Raw genomic sequence first — 15,175 nt, forward strand, 5'->3', positions numbered from 1 at the left:
ACCGACACTTCCTATCCTCCATCCTACAGTCATCATACTACACTGCAGTGTGGATGGGAAGAATACTCTCCATGGTGCAATGATAGAAACTGACCAGAGTTCCTGGACACCAAAACACCAATCATATGAATGTGGAACTCTTTGGAGCAATCCTCTTTGGTGCAATGCCTTTTTTTTTACACAAGTTTTCTTTTTTACACAAAATTGACACTTAAATGACATATTGCTCACACAAGCCATGGGTATATGTGGAATTACACCCCGAAATGCATTCCGCTACTTCTACCGAGTATGAGAATACCATGTGTGAGACTTTTTGGGAGCCTAGCCACATACAGGAGCCTGAAATCCAATGACCACTTTGCCTGAAGGTGCGTAACTTCCTCATTACACTTCCTCACTACCTATCACAGTTTTGGAGGCCCTGAAATACCAGGATAGCACCCCCCCAAATCACAGGTCTGATATACAGATCTGACCCCATATCTGGCATGCTTGCTGCTGAGAAATTGTTTGAATGCAAGGTGGCCAGAAAAATTAATGAAGGACTCATCAATGCAGATGTTTTGCTGGGGAGTATAGACACCTGCACATTTTTGGTTAAGGTGATTTACAAGGGGCTGAATTTTGTGGAGCCGGTCAAATTCAGGGGCACCCCGAGGATGACAGAGTGTATTGTCATTGAAATGCATAAATCACATTATATACTAATATCTATGCCTGGCCATGACAGCAGAGAACACAGCATGTGATGAATTGGATCTGTGGACCAATACAACTGCAAATCATTTTTTTTAGTAACGCCCATGTTGAGGGTTAGGCGCAAAAAAACCTTAAATTCAGAAGCCGTAATGGGTTTTCATGTAACTGGTCTGGCAAGGTTTGAATTTGGGTTGGTGGCGATAAATTGTTGTGCATGTAAATTGCTTTGATACAGATCCTCCGTGAAAAACAGCTCCAAAAAATCAAGGGGAGGAGTTAAATTTGCTGTTTCCACCTGAATTTCGGGTTGGGCAGCGAATGGGGGAAGTACGGGTCCTGCAGAATTTGTGGGCTGCCAATCGGGATTTGCAAGCACATCTGGAAGGATACTAGGGGCTCTACAGGCCTGTGTGCGAATTCTTGGTGGCTGCAGGACAATACTTGTGCTCACCACCGCACTAGCTTGTACTGCACTTAAGTAATGCCCGTAGCGTAAATGACAGGAAAAAAGTAGCGCAGGGCAGGCATGACTAGGCCTAGAGTGGGTAAGGAAGGCTAGAAAGGGTTAAGTCAGTGCAGGGGGTTTGAAAAATGCATAGGTGGGAGCTGGTTGGTAGAGGGAGAACGTGGGTGGTCTCCTGGCACCTTTGGGTGGGGTGGTCTGGGTGGGGGGCGGTCATTCGGAAGCTGGACGTTGGTGAGTGAGCTTCAGCGAGCTCCCCTCACACCCTACCCACACCAGCATCATTAGGGCCTTTTCCCTGGGACAGTGGGCTTTTATGGATGGTCTGGTGGCCCAGCTGCGTGAGGCGGCAGCCTCACGTGGCATAGACTGGCTGCAGAGCCGGGTCTCTGCCTTTTTGCAGGACCCGGTCTTGTCCCTTGACCCGGGCTTATCGCAGGGCCCGGGCTTCCCGCCGGAGGAAGAGGGGCGGGAGCGCCCACGTGCTCGGAGGTCTCGGCCTCCGGAGCGCTTCAGCCCGGACTCCCCACCCCCCAGAGCTCAGCGCCGCATCAGGAGCCCCACACGGGACCCTCCGGCCCCGCAGGCAGGGCTCTCTCTGGCCTCTGCTCGCGGGGGAGCCGGGAGGAATCCTCAGCTTCGGCGGAGCTCGGTGGGCGGGGTTTCGCACGGAGGAAGCCCCTCCCCCCCGCCCGCACGGCAACGGAGACGGGATGGTAACGGCTCCTCCACTGGCAAGGTGCATGCCAGGGAGGGAGCCCAACGTGGGAGACGGAGCGCTGCGGCTGCCGGGCTGTCCCCTGCTGCAGTCGGTGGGCCTCCTGTACGGCATGGAGCGGCGGCTCTGAAGAGGATCCAGCAGAAGGGCGGCTCTGGGCAGAGTGCTGAGGAGATCATGACAGGACGGAGACCAGGGACATCGAGGGGCGTGGCTGGTGCCGGGAGGCGGAGTCGGCTGCGGCACGGCCCGGAGGGACCCGTGGCTCCTGGGACGGGGAGGCCATGCAGCCGTCAAGAGGAGGTCGACCGATCGGAGGGCGAGCTGTCTGAACCCGATGCGGGGGTGACAGCTGGCCGCTCTGCAGCGATGGAGTCGGGAAGCGCGGCTGATGGGACATCTCCTGGGCAGCCTGGTGAGTTCCCTATTTTATTCTCTTCTGCGCTTCGGGACCTGTTGGGGGGGGGCGCGGCCTCGGCGGAGAGGGATGTGGGCGTTCCCGCGTCAGGTTTAGGGGGGGGTCTCGGCGATTTGATGTTCGGCCTGAGGGATTTGTTGCGGCGTTTTGAGCAGGGTGAGGGTAGGGCCCCTGGGCCTGCTTCGGCGTGGCTTCCGCCGCCGGGTGTCGGGGTCCTAGAGCAGGAGGGGGGGGACAGGCGGAGCTCGGGGGTTTCTCCCCCTCCTGGTTCTGCGCCAGGGGTGGTTACAGCGGAAACAGGTGCTCTGGTTTCCGGGGTGGTAGATGGGGGCGCTGGGGTCTCCGGGACAGTAGGCGTGGCGGACTCGGCCAAGGGTGAGATATATGTCTGTTTTGAGGGCCCTTTGGGTGCGCACTTGCCGTTGGAGGTTCGGGAGCGGATTTGGAGGGGGGAGTATGTGGACATTTTCACGCTCTTGCCTTTGGAGCGTTTTCCGTTAGATGGGTCGCGGGTTGACGAGGGTAGGCGTGAGGACGCTGATAAGCGGCGTTTTCGTTTTATCCCGCGGACATTTGCAAATTGGATGCAGGCATTTGCGATCATGGCCAGTGTCATTGGGGAGAAGACTCCTGAGCATTGCTCAGCTCTCTTTTGCTACCTGGATGCCATTAGCGAGGCTAACAGGGTTTACGGTGGGACCGCATGGCTTCGATACGACGAGCAGTTTCGGCAGAGGCGGGCTGTTCGCCCTTCATTGCGTTGGGACCATAAGGACATAGGCCTTTGGATGCGCCTCATGACTCCCGTGCGGGCTCCCGGTTCGTTTTTTCAGGGTGGGGTCGGTGGTTCATTCTCCCCTGGACAATCGGCCTCAAAGCGTAGGGGTGTATGTTGGCAGTTCCAAGAGGGCGCGTGTCGTTTCGGGGGGTCCTGCCATTTCAAACATGAGTGTTCAGGTTGCGGCGGCTCCCATCCTTTGTCGCGCTGTTTCAAGCGGGGTAGAGGCCTGCCCGGAGAGCATGCGAGTAAGAGGGACAACTCCGGTGAAAGTGGAAAGGATGCGGCCTTTCCTAAATAGATATCCGGATCGAGCAGCCGCCGGGTTGCTGTTGGCGGGGTTTTCGGAGGGTTTTCGTATTCCGTGTAGTTTGACTTCGATCCCCCCTTTAGCTCGCAACTTACGGTCGGCGGTGCAGCATGCTGAGGTGGTTTCGGCAAAGTTGAGTAAGGAAGTGGGGCTGGGACGTATGGGCGGGCCGTTTTCTTGCGCTCCGTTTTCAGATCTGGTGGTTTCACCCTTGGGGGTGGTGCCCAAGAAGGAGCCGAATTCGTTCAGGTTGATTCATCACCTGTCTTTCCCCAAAGGGGGGTCGGTTAATGACGCCATCGATCCGCAGTCCTGTTCGGTGTCTTACACATCGTTTGATGCGGCAGTTTTCTGGGTTCGTCGTTATGGGCGCGGTTCGCTTATGGCGAAGTCAGATATTGAGTCCGCATTTCGATTGTTGCCGGTACATCCGGATAGTTTTCGTTTTCTGGGGTGCCATTGGCAGGGCTCGTTTTACGTTGACAAGTGCCTTCCCATGGGGTGTTCGATCTCTTGCGCTTTGTTTGAGCGGTTCAGTTCGTTCTTGGAGTGGGTGGTGCGGGATGTCTCCGGGATAAATTCGGTCATCCATTATTTGGATGATTTTCTTTGCGTGGGTCCACCCGCTTCCAGGGTTTGCGCGGTTTTGTTGGCTACGTTGCAACACGTTGCTGACCGTTTCGGGATTCCATTGGCTTTGGACAAGACTGAGGGCCCAGCTTCAGTGATGATTTTTCTGGGCATCGTTTTGGATTCGGATGCCATGGAGTGCCGGCTGCCAGGGGACAAATTGTTAGCCCTACAAGGGGAAATTCGTGGGGTGGTGGGCAAGCGAAAAATTCAGCTACGAGCCTTGCAGTCGTTGCTGGGTAAGCTGAACTTCGCTTGTCGTATCCTGCCGATGGGGCGAGTATTTTGCCGACGGCTGGCGGCGGCGACGGCGGGTATTATTTCCCCTTTGCATTTCATTCGTTTAACTAGGGAACATCGGGAGGACTTGAGGATTTGGCATACCTTTTTGGATGACTTTAACGGACGGGCGCTGTGGATGTCGGGACCAGTCAGTAATTTTGACCTAGAATTGTTCACGGATGCGGCGGCTTCCGGGGGATATGGGGCCTTTTTTAAGGGGCGGTGGAGTGCGGCTCCGTGGCCTTCTTCTTGGGCTGCGGCGGGTTTCCTTAGTAACCTGGTGCTGTTGGAATTTTTTCCGGTGGTATTAGCGGTTGAGGTTTGGGGTGAACATTTTAGGAATCAGAAGGTTCGTTTTCATTGTGACAACTTGGGGGTGGTCCAGGTCATCAACCGGGTCTCGGCTTCCTCGCAACCAGTGGTTGGCTTGCTTCGCCATTTAGTGTTGCGTTGCCTGCAGCTGAACGTTTTTCTCCATGCTGTGCATCTCCCTGGGGTTGATAACATCTTGGCTGACGCTTTGTCTCGTTTTCAGTGGGACAAATTCCGAGAGTTGGCGCCGGCGGCGGAGCAACACGGGGTTCCTTGTCCCGACTGGCTGTGGGAGATTGCCTTGGGGTCGTTGCAGGTTGGATCCGGAGGTCGGTGAGTGAGGCGACATGGTCGGCATACTCGAAGGTCTGGCGAGAGTGGCGGGATTTGTTACAACAGATCGAGATAGATCCGTGGGGCCCGGAGGTAGGGGTGGCGGTTTTGTATTATTTGGCAAGGAACTTGGAACGGGGGGTGTCGGCTGCTGCGGTGGATAGGCGGTTGGCTGGCTTGGCCTTCCTCTTTAAGCTTCAAGGGTGTCGGGACTTCACGAAGGAATTTTGGGTGCGACAGGCTCTTCGGGGTTACCGTAGGGCTTGTCGCAGTAGGGATTCTCGTCGTCCGGTGTCCTTCGAGTTGTTAGGATCGTTGTTTGAACATCTGCGCTGTGTTTGCTTTTCAGACTTTGAGGTGTGTTTATTTCGGGCGGCCTTTGCAGTGGCTTTCTTTGGGGCATTGCGTGTTGGGGAGCTTGTCAGTCCGTCCAAATCCGTTCTTGGGGGTTTGTTGGGGGATGATGTCAGGGTCTCTGGTGATTGGGTGGAGGTGTTCGTCCGTCGGTCCAAGACGGACCAATTGGGTCGTGGTGCGCGGGTAAAGTTTTTTGCCCTTCCTACATCCTTAGTGTGCCCGGTGCGGGCGGTTCGTGATTTTTTGTCCCGTCGTCCGGTGGGGAGTGGCTCTTTTTTCATGCATGAGGATGGGTCCCCGTTGACTCGTTTTCAATTTGTGTCGGTTTTTCGACGCTGTTTGACGGTTGTGGGTTTGGATGCATCTTTGTATGCTTCTCACTCATTTCGGATTGGGGCGGCTACTGAGGCTGCTCGGTGGGGTTTGTCAGATGCGGCGGTGAAACGTATTGGTAGATGGGATTCCCAGAGGTTTCGCTTGTACATTCGACCGCATCTGTTGGGTTGATTAAGGTTGGATCCCGGGTTGGTGTCCCTGGGTTGGGGGGAGTTTGTTCTGTCTCTGTGCCGTTTTGTTTTTTGTTTGGTTTTGTTCTGGTGGTAGTTCTTGCTATTTTATTTCAGATGGAGCGGTGCGCCTGGTGTGGATCCTGGGGCACTCCTACGTTTTTTGGGGGGCCAGGCGGGCGGATGTGAGGCCTAATGGGCGACAGTTGGGATTGCCTAGACAGGAGGCTTGTGTGCGATGGATTGGTGTGCCGGGGATGTTGTGGGGTCGTGTGGTGCCTGAAGTTCGGCGCTTTTCTAGTCTGGATAGGCCACCGGATGTTCTGGTGTTGCATGCGGGGGGTAATGATCTGGGAGTTCGGTCCATGCGGGAGTTGGTGAGGGACGTTAAGATGGACTTTCTGCTATTGCGGAGGGATTATCCGGACATGGTGTTGGTATGGTCGGATATGGTGGCCCGCGCCTCTTGGCGTTTGGCACGGTCGGTGGAGCGGCTTAATAAAGCGCGGATAAAGGTCAACAAGGAGGTGGGGCGCTTTTTTATTCGGAATGGGGGGTTGGTGGTCCGGCATTTGGAGTTGGAGGTGGATACCTGGCGGTATTTGCGGAATGATGGGGTACATCTTAACGCAGTTGGGACGGATTTGTGGTCTCTGGGTTTACAGGATGGTGTGCAGAGAGCAGTCCGTTTGTGGTGGGGCACGCATGGGTAAGGGCTTACCCAGCGTGTTGTGGCGGTTTGTTGGTCTTTGGAGGCGGGTATTATCTGGAAGGTACAGAGAATGGTGTGGGACCCATCGGTGGTATGGTGTGCCCGGGGAACATTCCAGTTAACCAAGGTTTAACTGGAATGTGGTGGTGCTGCACTGCGGACGGTAAGGTTGTCTCCGAGCTGGGTGGTTGCGGCTGGAGGCCGGTTGGTATATGGGGTCCGCAGGTGCATTTTGGATAATTTTGTGGATGGGGCCTTCGAAGACCAACAACAAATTGGTATGTTTCTGTATAAGGAATTGGTTTGGTGTTTAAAATTGTGTGGTTAATAATAAAAGGCCATGTTGGCCATTTACTCCAAATCGGTGTCATGTTTTTATTTAAATAAGAGTTATAGGTAAGGGGATCTGGAGGAACCGATCTCTGGTGCACTAGTCAAGTAATGCCCGTAGCGTAAATGACAGGAAAAAAGTAGCGCAGGGCAGGCATGACTAGGCCTAGAGTGGGTAAGGAAGGCTAGAAAGGGTTAAGTCAGTGCAGGGGGTTTGAAAAATGCATAGGTGGGAGCTGGTTGGTAGAGGGAGAACGTGGGTGGTCTCCTGGCACCTTTGGGTGGGGTGGTCTGGGTGGGGGGCGGTCATTCGGAAGCTGGACGTTGGTGAGTGAGCTTCCCTCCCACCCTCCCTATTTGGTGAGTTTTGGTTTCTTCTATGAGGAACGGGGGTTCTGCGGTTCAGGGGCGGTTTGTTGGTCTTTGGAGGCGGGTATTATCTGGAAGGTACAGAGAATGGTGTGGGACCCATCGGTGGTATGGTGTGCCCGGGGAACATTCCAGTTAACCAAGGTTTAACTGGAATGTGGTGGTGCTGCACTGCGGACGGTAAGGTTGTCTCCGAGCTGGGTGGTTGCGGCTGGAGGCCGGTTGGTATATGGGGTCCGCAGGTGCATTTTGGATAATTTTGTGGATGGGGCCTTCGAAGACCAACAACAAATTGGTATGTTTCTGTATAAGGAATTGGTTTGGTGTTTAAAATTGTGTGGTTAATAATAAAAGGCCATGTTGGCCATTTACTCCAAATCGGTGTCATGTTTTTATTTAAATAAGAGTTATAGGTAAGGGGATCTGGAGGAACCGATCTCTGGTGCACTAGTCATGGGACTCACCATGTCACCAAGTCATACTGCAGTGCTGGTATGTGAAAGACCAGGATGTACTAGGCCGCTGGTGCTCGCCAGTTCACCAAAAGGTAGTGTGGCACTAGTACTGGCACTCTGCTGCATATGAGAGTCATCATGCGATTGTAACACCTCAGCACCCTGGGAATGGGGTCGGGTACGCCTGACCTTAGCAGGGACGTCTTCTCCATCGTCTGAGCGATCTGTCAGGGTACCACTGCTGTCTACAGGTTCATATTCTGATTGTGTCAGTGAGTCTTCCCCTTCGCTCTCACCTGACATGCTCAGAATCCTGTAAGTCTCTTCACTAGAGTACCTTCCGTTTGACATTTTGGCCACTAAATTTTTAGGTAGCTAGCGTGACTCCCGGGAAAAAGAGCACCTGGCTGTCAGGGACTGCTTGAACTGCTACAAAAAAATTGGCTCCAAAGTACTAACAGAGATCAGGCCTGATTCTGCCAACACTGCGGTTTTGTGTGCAATGTATCCTGTGACAGTGACCTACTGACACTGCACTTGCTGGGGGAGAAGGGGGGGTAAGCGTAGGGGCTAAACACAGGTGCTGGCAGGTGCCGGGGCTGATCCCACTAATGCTGCATTTTTGGGGACACTATACTAATGTGAACGCTGGTATAGTGCTGATCTGATTAAAGATATTGATCCGTTCAGACATTATACTAGCAATGGAGGTTTATTGTGTTTGAGCGTCTTCCTGGCAATCAAGGGGTTAAATGTGATGACTGAAATGAAAAACATATGGTGCCTTATCCCAGAGATAATAACAGCTTTAATGTGCTTCCATAATGCACTCACATGTATTATATAACATTGCGCTTTAGATGTGTCAACATCCGTAATTTGCAGTAAAGGACAAAGCAGAGGGTGTGTGTCCACACACCTTCAGTACTTGCCGTATGGTAGATGAGATGCGCGGTGACGTCACTGCCCCTCCCCAAAGTGTTGCGCTACACAACATCCCCCGAACGAAGCTACAAAATCCCTGTAGCACAACGCGTTGGGGAGGGGCAGTGATGTCACCGCGCATCTCATCTACCATACGGCGAGCACTGAATTTGTGTGGACACACACCCTCTGCTTTGTCCTTTACTGCAAATTGCGGATATTGACACATCTAAAGCGCAATGTTATATAATACATGTGAGTGCATTATGGAAGCACATTAAAGCGGTTTTTACCTCTGGGATAAGGCACCATATGTTGTTTTTTCCTCTTTTACACGAGACATACGAGGAACACAAAGGCAGTGGATTAAGAAACGGATCAAAGGAGGGAGTATCCCTCACAGGCTCACAGCATTACTGCAAAGAACCAATCCGTATATTGAAGGAGAGTAGATCTGCTTTTGCTGGAATATCATTTGCACAGTGTCACTTGGGACAGTATTGTTGATGATTTCACATTATATAGTATTTAGTTTTTATATTTATTCCACCATGAATTTTTCTGTGGTTTATTTATGGAACATTTGCACATCTATATGAATATGGCACATTCAGTGATTTGGTATTATGTTATCACCATTTTAATTTATTTTATTTAATTGTATTATTTAATCACATAAGTCACCATATATTGTATCTTTATTCTTTTATTGGTATTAGAGCGCGGTAATTACATAAATATTTAATTGATATTAAATGCACATCTTCTGAGAGTGGGCAAACTAACCAGCGACCTAATACACATATTTGTCAGTACACCTCAGTGGCTCACAAGTTAATTAGTATTTTTAAATGTGATGACTGATGTAGTGACGGACAATCTGACACCATCTGGGAGGGACACTAACTGACGCTAATGCTATCTGAAGTCGCTGGTGACACTAATACAGTGATCAGCAAACAACCTGTACACTGTACTAATGACACTGGTGGCTGGGCAGCAAAGGGGTTAACTGGGGGGTGATCAGGGGGTTAAATGAATCCTAAATGTGATTTTACTGTGTGTGTGTAGTGCACGGATCTTTCTTTTCTCTATGGGATGGAATGTGCCCAGAGAGAGAAGATTGTTTCATTTCCTGTACCTGTGTAATGTAAACACATCTACAGGAAGATCTCTGATAGGGCAGGGATCGATCATCAGATCCGAACATCACTGGCCTGAACATGATGATTGATCGGTCAGGAACTGAATCACGGCAACGGCAGGTTGGTGCATGCGTGTGGTCACCACAGGAGCACGAACCACATATATAAATATATATATATACATATACACATGATTTTGTGCAGGGACTCCGCCCTGTAGAAGTATTTCTGCTATAGGGAGGACTTAAAACAATTAAGGAAAGTGCGGCGCTGTATTTCTATTTATTGACATTTTTGCACATTTATACGAGTATGTTTAGGTGTGGCCAGCATTGTTTTAGTTGAATTCACTGTTAAGTTGGTTTATTGATTGTTGATCACCTTTTTTAGCTGCTTGTGGGAATACTTTGTATTATTTGTGCTCCTCTTCACTAGTGTACCTTTCCAGTTCCTCTGTTTATAAATATGGACACAGAATGATCTCTGATTCTGTACAGGTGATCAGCAGGTCCAGGCCAGAAATCATTGGCCTGGACCTGATAATCGGCTTGTGTTGTACTGAATGACAGCACAGTCAGGGCGGTGGGCTCACACGTGTACATGTACTGTATGTGATCTGGAACAGAGGGGCTGCCCTGCCGCAGTATAAGTGTGGTGGTCGGTCCTGAACTGGGTAAAGTCAGATTGTTTGCCGATGATCTTTCACTTACTTTGGTCCAACCCAACACCTCCCTGCCAGTCCTATTCTCTGTACTCCATACATTTCCCTTCCAATGCAGCGCTCGCCTCTGTAAAACAGAATGATAGTTTCCTTGGCCCACCTCCTACCTGGATTATTTGGGCATTCATCTCCCTCGCTCGTACAACACACTCCATGAGGCCAACTACTTCCCCACTTTCAAATACTTGAGAGTCCTACTTCTGTCCTGGACTCATCTTCACCTCTCCTGGATAGGGAGGATCAGTGATGGAAAATTGGCAATGTTACCAAAACTCCTTTACTTGTCCTGTACTCTTCCCCATCCCCACCCCCACCGATCCCCATCACCTCCTATACTCTGAAATCTTTTTAAATCAGGTCTTGTGATTCTACTGAGCAGACAAAGGGCCACGAATCCCAAGACATGCTATGTATATACATAAGGAACAAGGAGGTTTGGGTGTTCCAAATGTTACTAAATATTTCTTGGTGCCCAGATTACCCCACTAACCCCCCTTTACACCACAATACATGGCTCCTTATGGGCTGACTTAGAAGCATTGCTCTGTTCTCAAACTTCTCACCATTCACTCCCATGGAGTCCTCCTAAATCCAGACCTACGTCTATCAGCCTCTTGATGGGTCACACACTCTGCACCTGGAACTCTGATAAATATTCCAGCAACTTCATATCCCCTCACTTGCCTCTCTGTCCTCTTTTGGGCAATCCTAAAAAGGTCCTAAAATGGTTACAAACATTATTAACCTGCCACCTTCCCAGGAACCATTGGTATGATGGCATTTGAACCCCCCAGGCCTCACAAGTTACCAATTTAAAATTGGCTATAAATGTTCTACTAGCAGCAAAACAAAGACTTGGAAACAAGAGCTTGGCCCCCTTGTGGAAGTCCATCTTAGCAAAGATGTCGTCTAAGAAAGATGTCTAATAAGAAATTCTTAGAAACCTGGGCCCCGTGTATACATTACACTCACCCCTCCATGTCCCCTGACACCTACACACTGCTATAGGCATTGAGGCCCCAGGTTTCTGGTAAGGGGGTCCCCAATGTCCTCCATCTGTTCTTCATCTTACCATCTTGTTCTATTTCCTTCCCTCTTCCTTTTCTCAGCCCCCTGACCTGGGAGGCCTTGGTTACTGGGTATCTTGCCTCTCCTCTGTGCAGGACCCGACTCTCACACCCAGTCCAAGAGTGTCTCCCAAATTATGGCTAACTCAAGATTTCCCCTCCCCCTCATTTTATTCTCTTCTCCTTCCCTAATTATCCTCTTGTTGCCATTCTTACAATGTGTATGGTTACTGTAAACCCGATCTTGTAACACGCCGCGCTCATTGATCTTTATATCCATCACTTGTATTCTCTTGTATGATTTACGGATGCACGCTGGAATTGTTTTCATGGGTCGGTTACTTCTGAACATTTGTACGAGTTGCACAATGTATCCTACAAAACTTTAAAAATAAAAACTTACTGCAAGTGAAAGTTAGTTGGACAAATGTGAGGAGCATTTCCCCCGCCGAGATACATTGTGGCCATCATTTATTTTACACAATGATTTCCTATGATGTCAGCTCCATCTAGTGGCCTCAATGCAGTATTTTCCTGAAATCCCTCTGTGATATGGGGGTTTGTTAGCTCCTGTGGTAGATGTTTGTGAGTGAGTCCACGTCAGTCAAGACTTGCGGTTTATCGGCACGGCAGCCCACTTTTATTAAGAAGGAAAATGAAAGTCTTTACACCATAAGGTTTCCCACGCAGGGGATTGTCCAGCTTTGTCAATACATCACATCACTGAAAATGCAAGCTCACCTGGCTACACTTCAGCAGCACCACTGATCTGTACACTGGTCCCCCAGACTAGGACTTCTTCAGGATTACTCAGCCTTGGTTACAGCACCTCACTACACAGGTCTACTCCTGGCCTCTACATAGGGTTCCCCACCCCCCTCAAGCTTGATCATTCCTCCATTGACTTCTGGACTCCCTCCAGCCCCCTGGACTCACAAGCCACTTCAGATCCCCCAGACTTTTGGAGCTGTCCTGACTTTCCCAGTCCTTGGGCAAGGAATCCCACCTCACAAGGGATGCAGTCTCCAGCAGGAACCCCCAGCTCTCCTGACAGGGTCCTGTCTCCAAATGGCAGCAGACCTGGCCTATAACAATCCTGCCCACCTATGTACTCACACAGGCTGCAGGCATCTAGCAAAGCCTGGACATGGGACTGAAGGTCTTGTCCCCACCAAGAATCTCTGGAACCTTCAAGCTCCAGGTCCCGACCCGGAACTACCAAATCCATTGACAACCTAGAACACAGTTTTCTATGCTCACAAAATACATGTTGGAGCTTCTCAAACAGCAGCCAGGAGGACCGGGTGTCATTGTCACAGTGGCAGGACCTCACACTTCCACACCTCCATCAGACCTCCAAGTGTTTGTGAGAGCTTCTGCTAGAACATTGACTCCATTTTTATTCTTCTCCTGCCATCAATGGCCGACCCGGTTCCTTCCATGATGAAGATCAGCCATGGAGTATATCTGAAGTGTATATCAGGGTGTGCTTCTTCCCCACATGAGAGCTGGGATGTCCAGCAACATTCATCTAGAAGACATTTCCCGCACTCAAGGCACTAATACACATCCAGGGTTGTGTGGGACCCCTGATGTACAGGAAGACAGGACTTCAGAGAGGAACATTTCCCTCACTCAGGACAGGAAAGTGGCTTCTCCCCCGTGTGAGATCTCTGATGTCTGGAAAGATGGGACTTCTGTGAATAACATTTCCCGCACTCAGGACAAGAATATGGCTTCTCCCCCGTGTGATATCTCTGATGTATAACAAGTTCTGATTTGTATACAAAACATTTCCCGCACTCAGAACAGGAATATGTCTGCTCCCCTGTGTGGGATCTCTGGTGTGTATAAAGATGGAACTTCAGTGAATAACATTTCCCACACTCAGGACAGCAATAAGGCTTCTCCCCTGTGTGAGATCTCTGATGTTTGTGAAGATTAGAGTTATCTGAAAAACATTTTCCGCACTCAGAACAGGAATACGGCTTCTCCCCCGTGTGAGATCTCTGATGACTGGAAAGATAGGACTTCTCTGAAAAACATTTCCCACACTCAGGGCAGGAATATGGCTTCTCCACCATGTGAGATCTCCGATGTCTTTGAAGATTGGACTTCTGTGAAAAACATGTCCCGCACTCAGGACAGGAATATGGCTTCTCCCTCGTGTGTGATCTCTCATGTCTGTGAAGACAGGACATATTTGAAAAACATTTTCCACACTCAGGACAGGAAAGTGGCTTCTCCCCTGTGTGAGATCTCTGATGTTTGAAAAGATTGGACTTCACTGAAAAACGTTTCCCGCACTCAGGGCAGGAATACGGCTTCTCCCCTGTGTGACATCTCTGATGTGTGTAAAGATCAAACTTCTGTGAAAAACATTTCCCGCACTCAGGACAGGAATACGGCTTCTCCCCTGTGTGAGATCTCTCATGTGTGGAAAGATCAGACTTCTGCAAAAAACATTTCCCGCACACAGAACAGGAATACGGCTTCTCCCCCGTGTGAGATCTCTGATGTCTGTGAAGACTGGACTTCTTTGAAAAACATTTCCCACAATCAGGACAGGAATACGGCTTCTCTCCTGTGTGAGTTCTCCGATGTGTGTAAAGATCGGACTTCTGCAAAAAACATTTCCCACACTCAGGGCAGGAATGTGGCTTCTCCCCTGTGTGAGATCTTTGATGTGTGTAAAGATTGGACTTGACTGAAAAACATTTCCCGCACTCAGGACAGGAATACGGCTTCTCCCCCGTGTGAGATCTTTTATGCCTATTAAGATTGGATTTATAACGGAAACATTTCCCGCACTCAGTACAGGAGAAGCTCTTCCCTGTTGGAAGGCCGGCCCGGTCCTGCACAGTCTGAGGTTCCTCAGGATAAGAGGAATCCGATGGTCCATCTGCACTGGGTGGTGCCGGATGGACATTGGAGGGAGCCGGGTTTTCTCCTGGACTATACTGTGTGATGTCCTCATCTTCTACTTTCCAGTCTGGAGACAAAGTGAGACAATCCTCGGAGGTTTTCCTCATCTCCCGGCCATGGACTAAAATACAAAGACAGAGGATTACTAGACAGGAGCTGATTGGTTCCCCCAAACCAGGATGTGGTATACTTGGACAGAGGGGTGGTGGTGGACGTGGTATACTTGGACACAGTTCCCCACACATGGCTAATGTGTAAGGTAAAGTCTATGGGCTGGAAAATCTGAATGTAAATGGATAGAAAACTGGCTAAAAGATGGTATTCAGAGAGTAGTGGGTAATGATTCATACTCTGAATGGTCTGGGGGTGTCAATGGTGTACCCCAAGGGTCAGTGTTATTAGTGGGGTACCCCAAGGTTCAATGTTGTTAGTGGGGTACCCCAAGGCTCAGTGTTGGGACCCTTACTTTGTAATCTATACGTACGATATGGTGTAGGGGATCTCAGTCTTTGCAGATGACACCAAGCTGTGCCGGGGAATAACGTCCTTACAGGATGTCTCCAACTTACAAGCCGACCTCAATGCTCTGTGTAATTGGGGGGCTATGGGGCCAATGAGGGATAATGGTGATAAATGTAAGGTTCTGCACTTGGGTGGGGCTAAGAATATGCATGCATCATGCATACTAGGGGGGTACAACTGGGGGGGGGGGTCAATG

At 50.2% G+C, this 15,175-nt stretch overlaps 2 protein-coding genes across 2 annotated transcripts; one reads left to right on the plus strand and one right to left on the minus strand.

Moving 5' to 3' along the window:
- Positions 1 to 5,895: 5,895 nt before the first annotated feature.
- LOC149443568 (uncharacterized) lies at positions 5,896 to 6,882 on the plus strand (the record flags this gene model as incomplete). Its single annotated transcript, XM_089655574.1, has 1 exon — positions 5,896 to 6,882. A coding segment is annotated over one exon (627 nt), but the record flags the coding sequence as incomplete, so codon positions are not given.
- Positions 6,883 to 12,143: 5,261 nt separating this feature from the next.
- LOC149443569 (uncharacterized) lies at positions 12,144 to 14,620 on the minus strand. Its single transcript, XM_089655559.1, has one exon. The coding sequence runs from the start codon at positions 14,562 to 14,564 to the stop codon at positions 13,164 to 13,166; it is 1,401 nt and encodes a 466-aa protein (XP_089511685.1). The 5' UTR covers positions 14,565 to 14,620; the 3' UTR covers positions 12,144 to 13,163.
- Between the last annotated feature and the right edge of the window lie 555 nt (positions 14,621 to 15,175).

The sequence above is a fragment of the Staurois parvus genome, unplaced genomic scaffold (genome assembly GCF_062004578.1).
Source record: "Staurois parvus isolate SC_StPar_1 unplaced genomic scaffold, SC_StPar_1.0 ptg000849l, whole genome shotgun sequence".
NCBI lineage: Eukaryota > Metazoa > Chordata > Amphibia > Anura > Ranidae > Staurois > Staurois parvus.

What these genes read in the sequence shown, in the direction of transcription:
- LOC149443569 (XM_089655559.1), bottom strand. Translation starts at nt 14,564, where the DNA reads ATGAGGAAAACCTCCGAGGATTGTCTCACTTTGTCTCCAGACTGGAAA.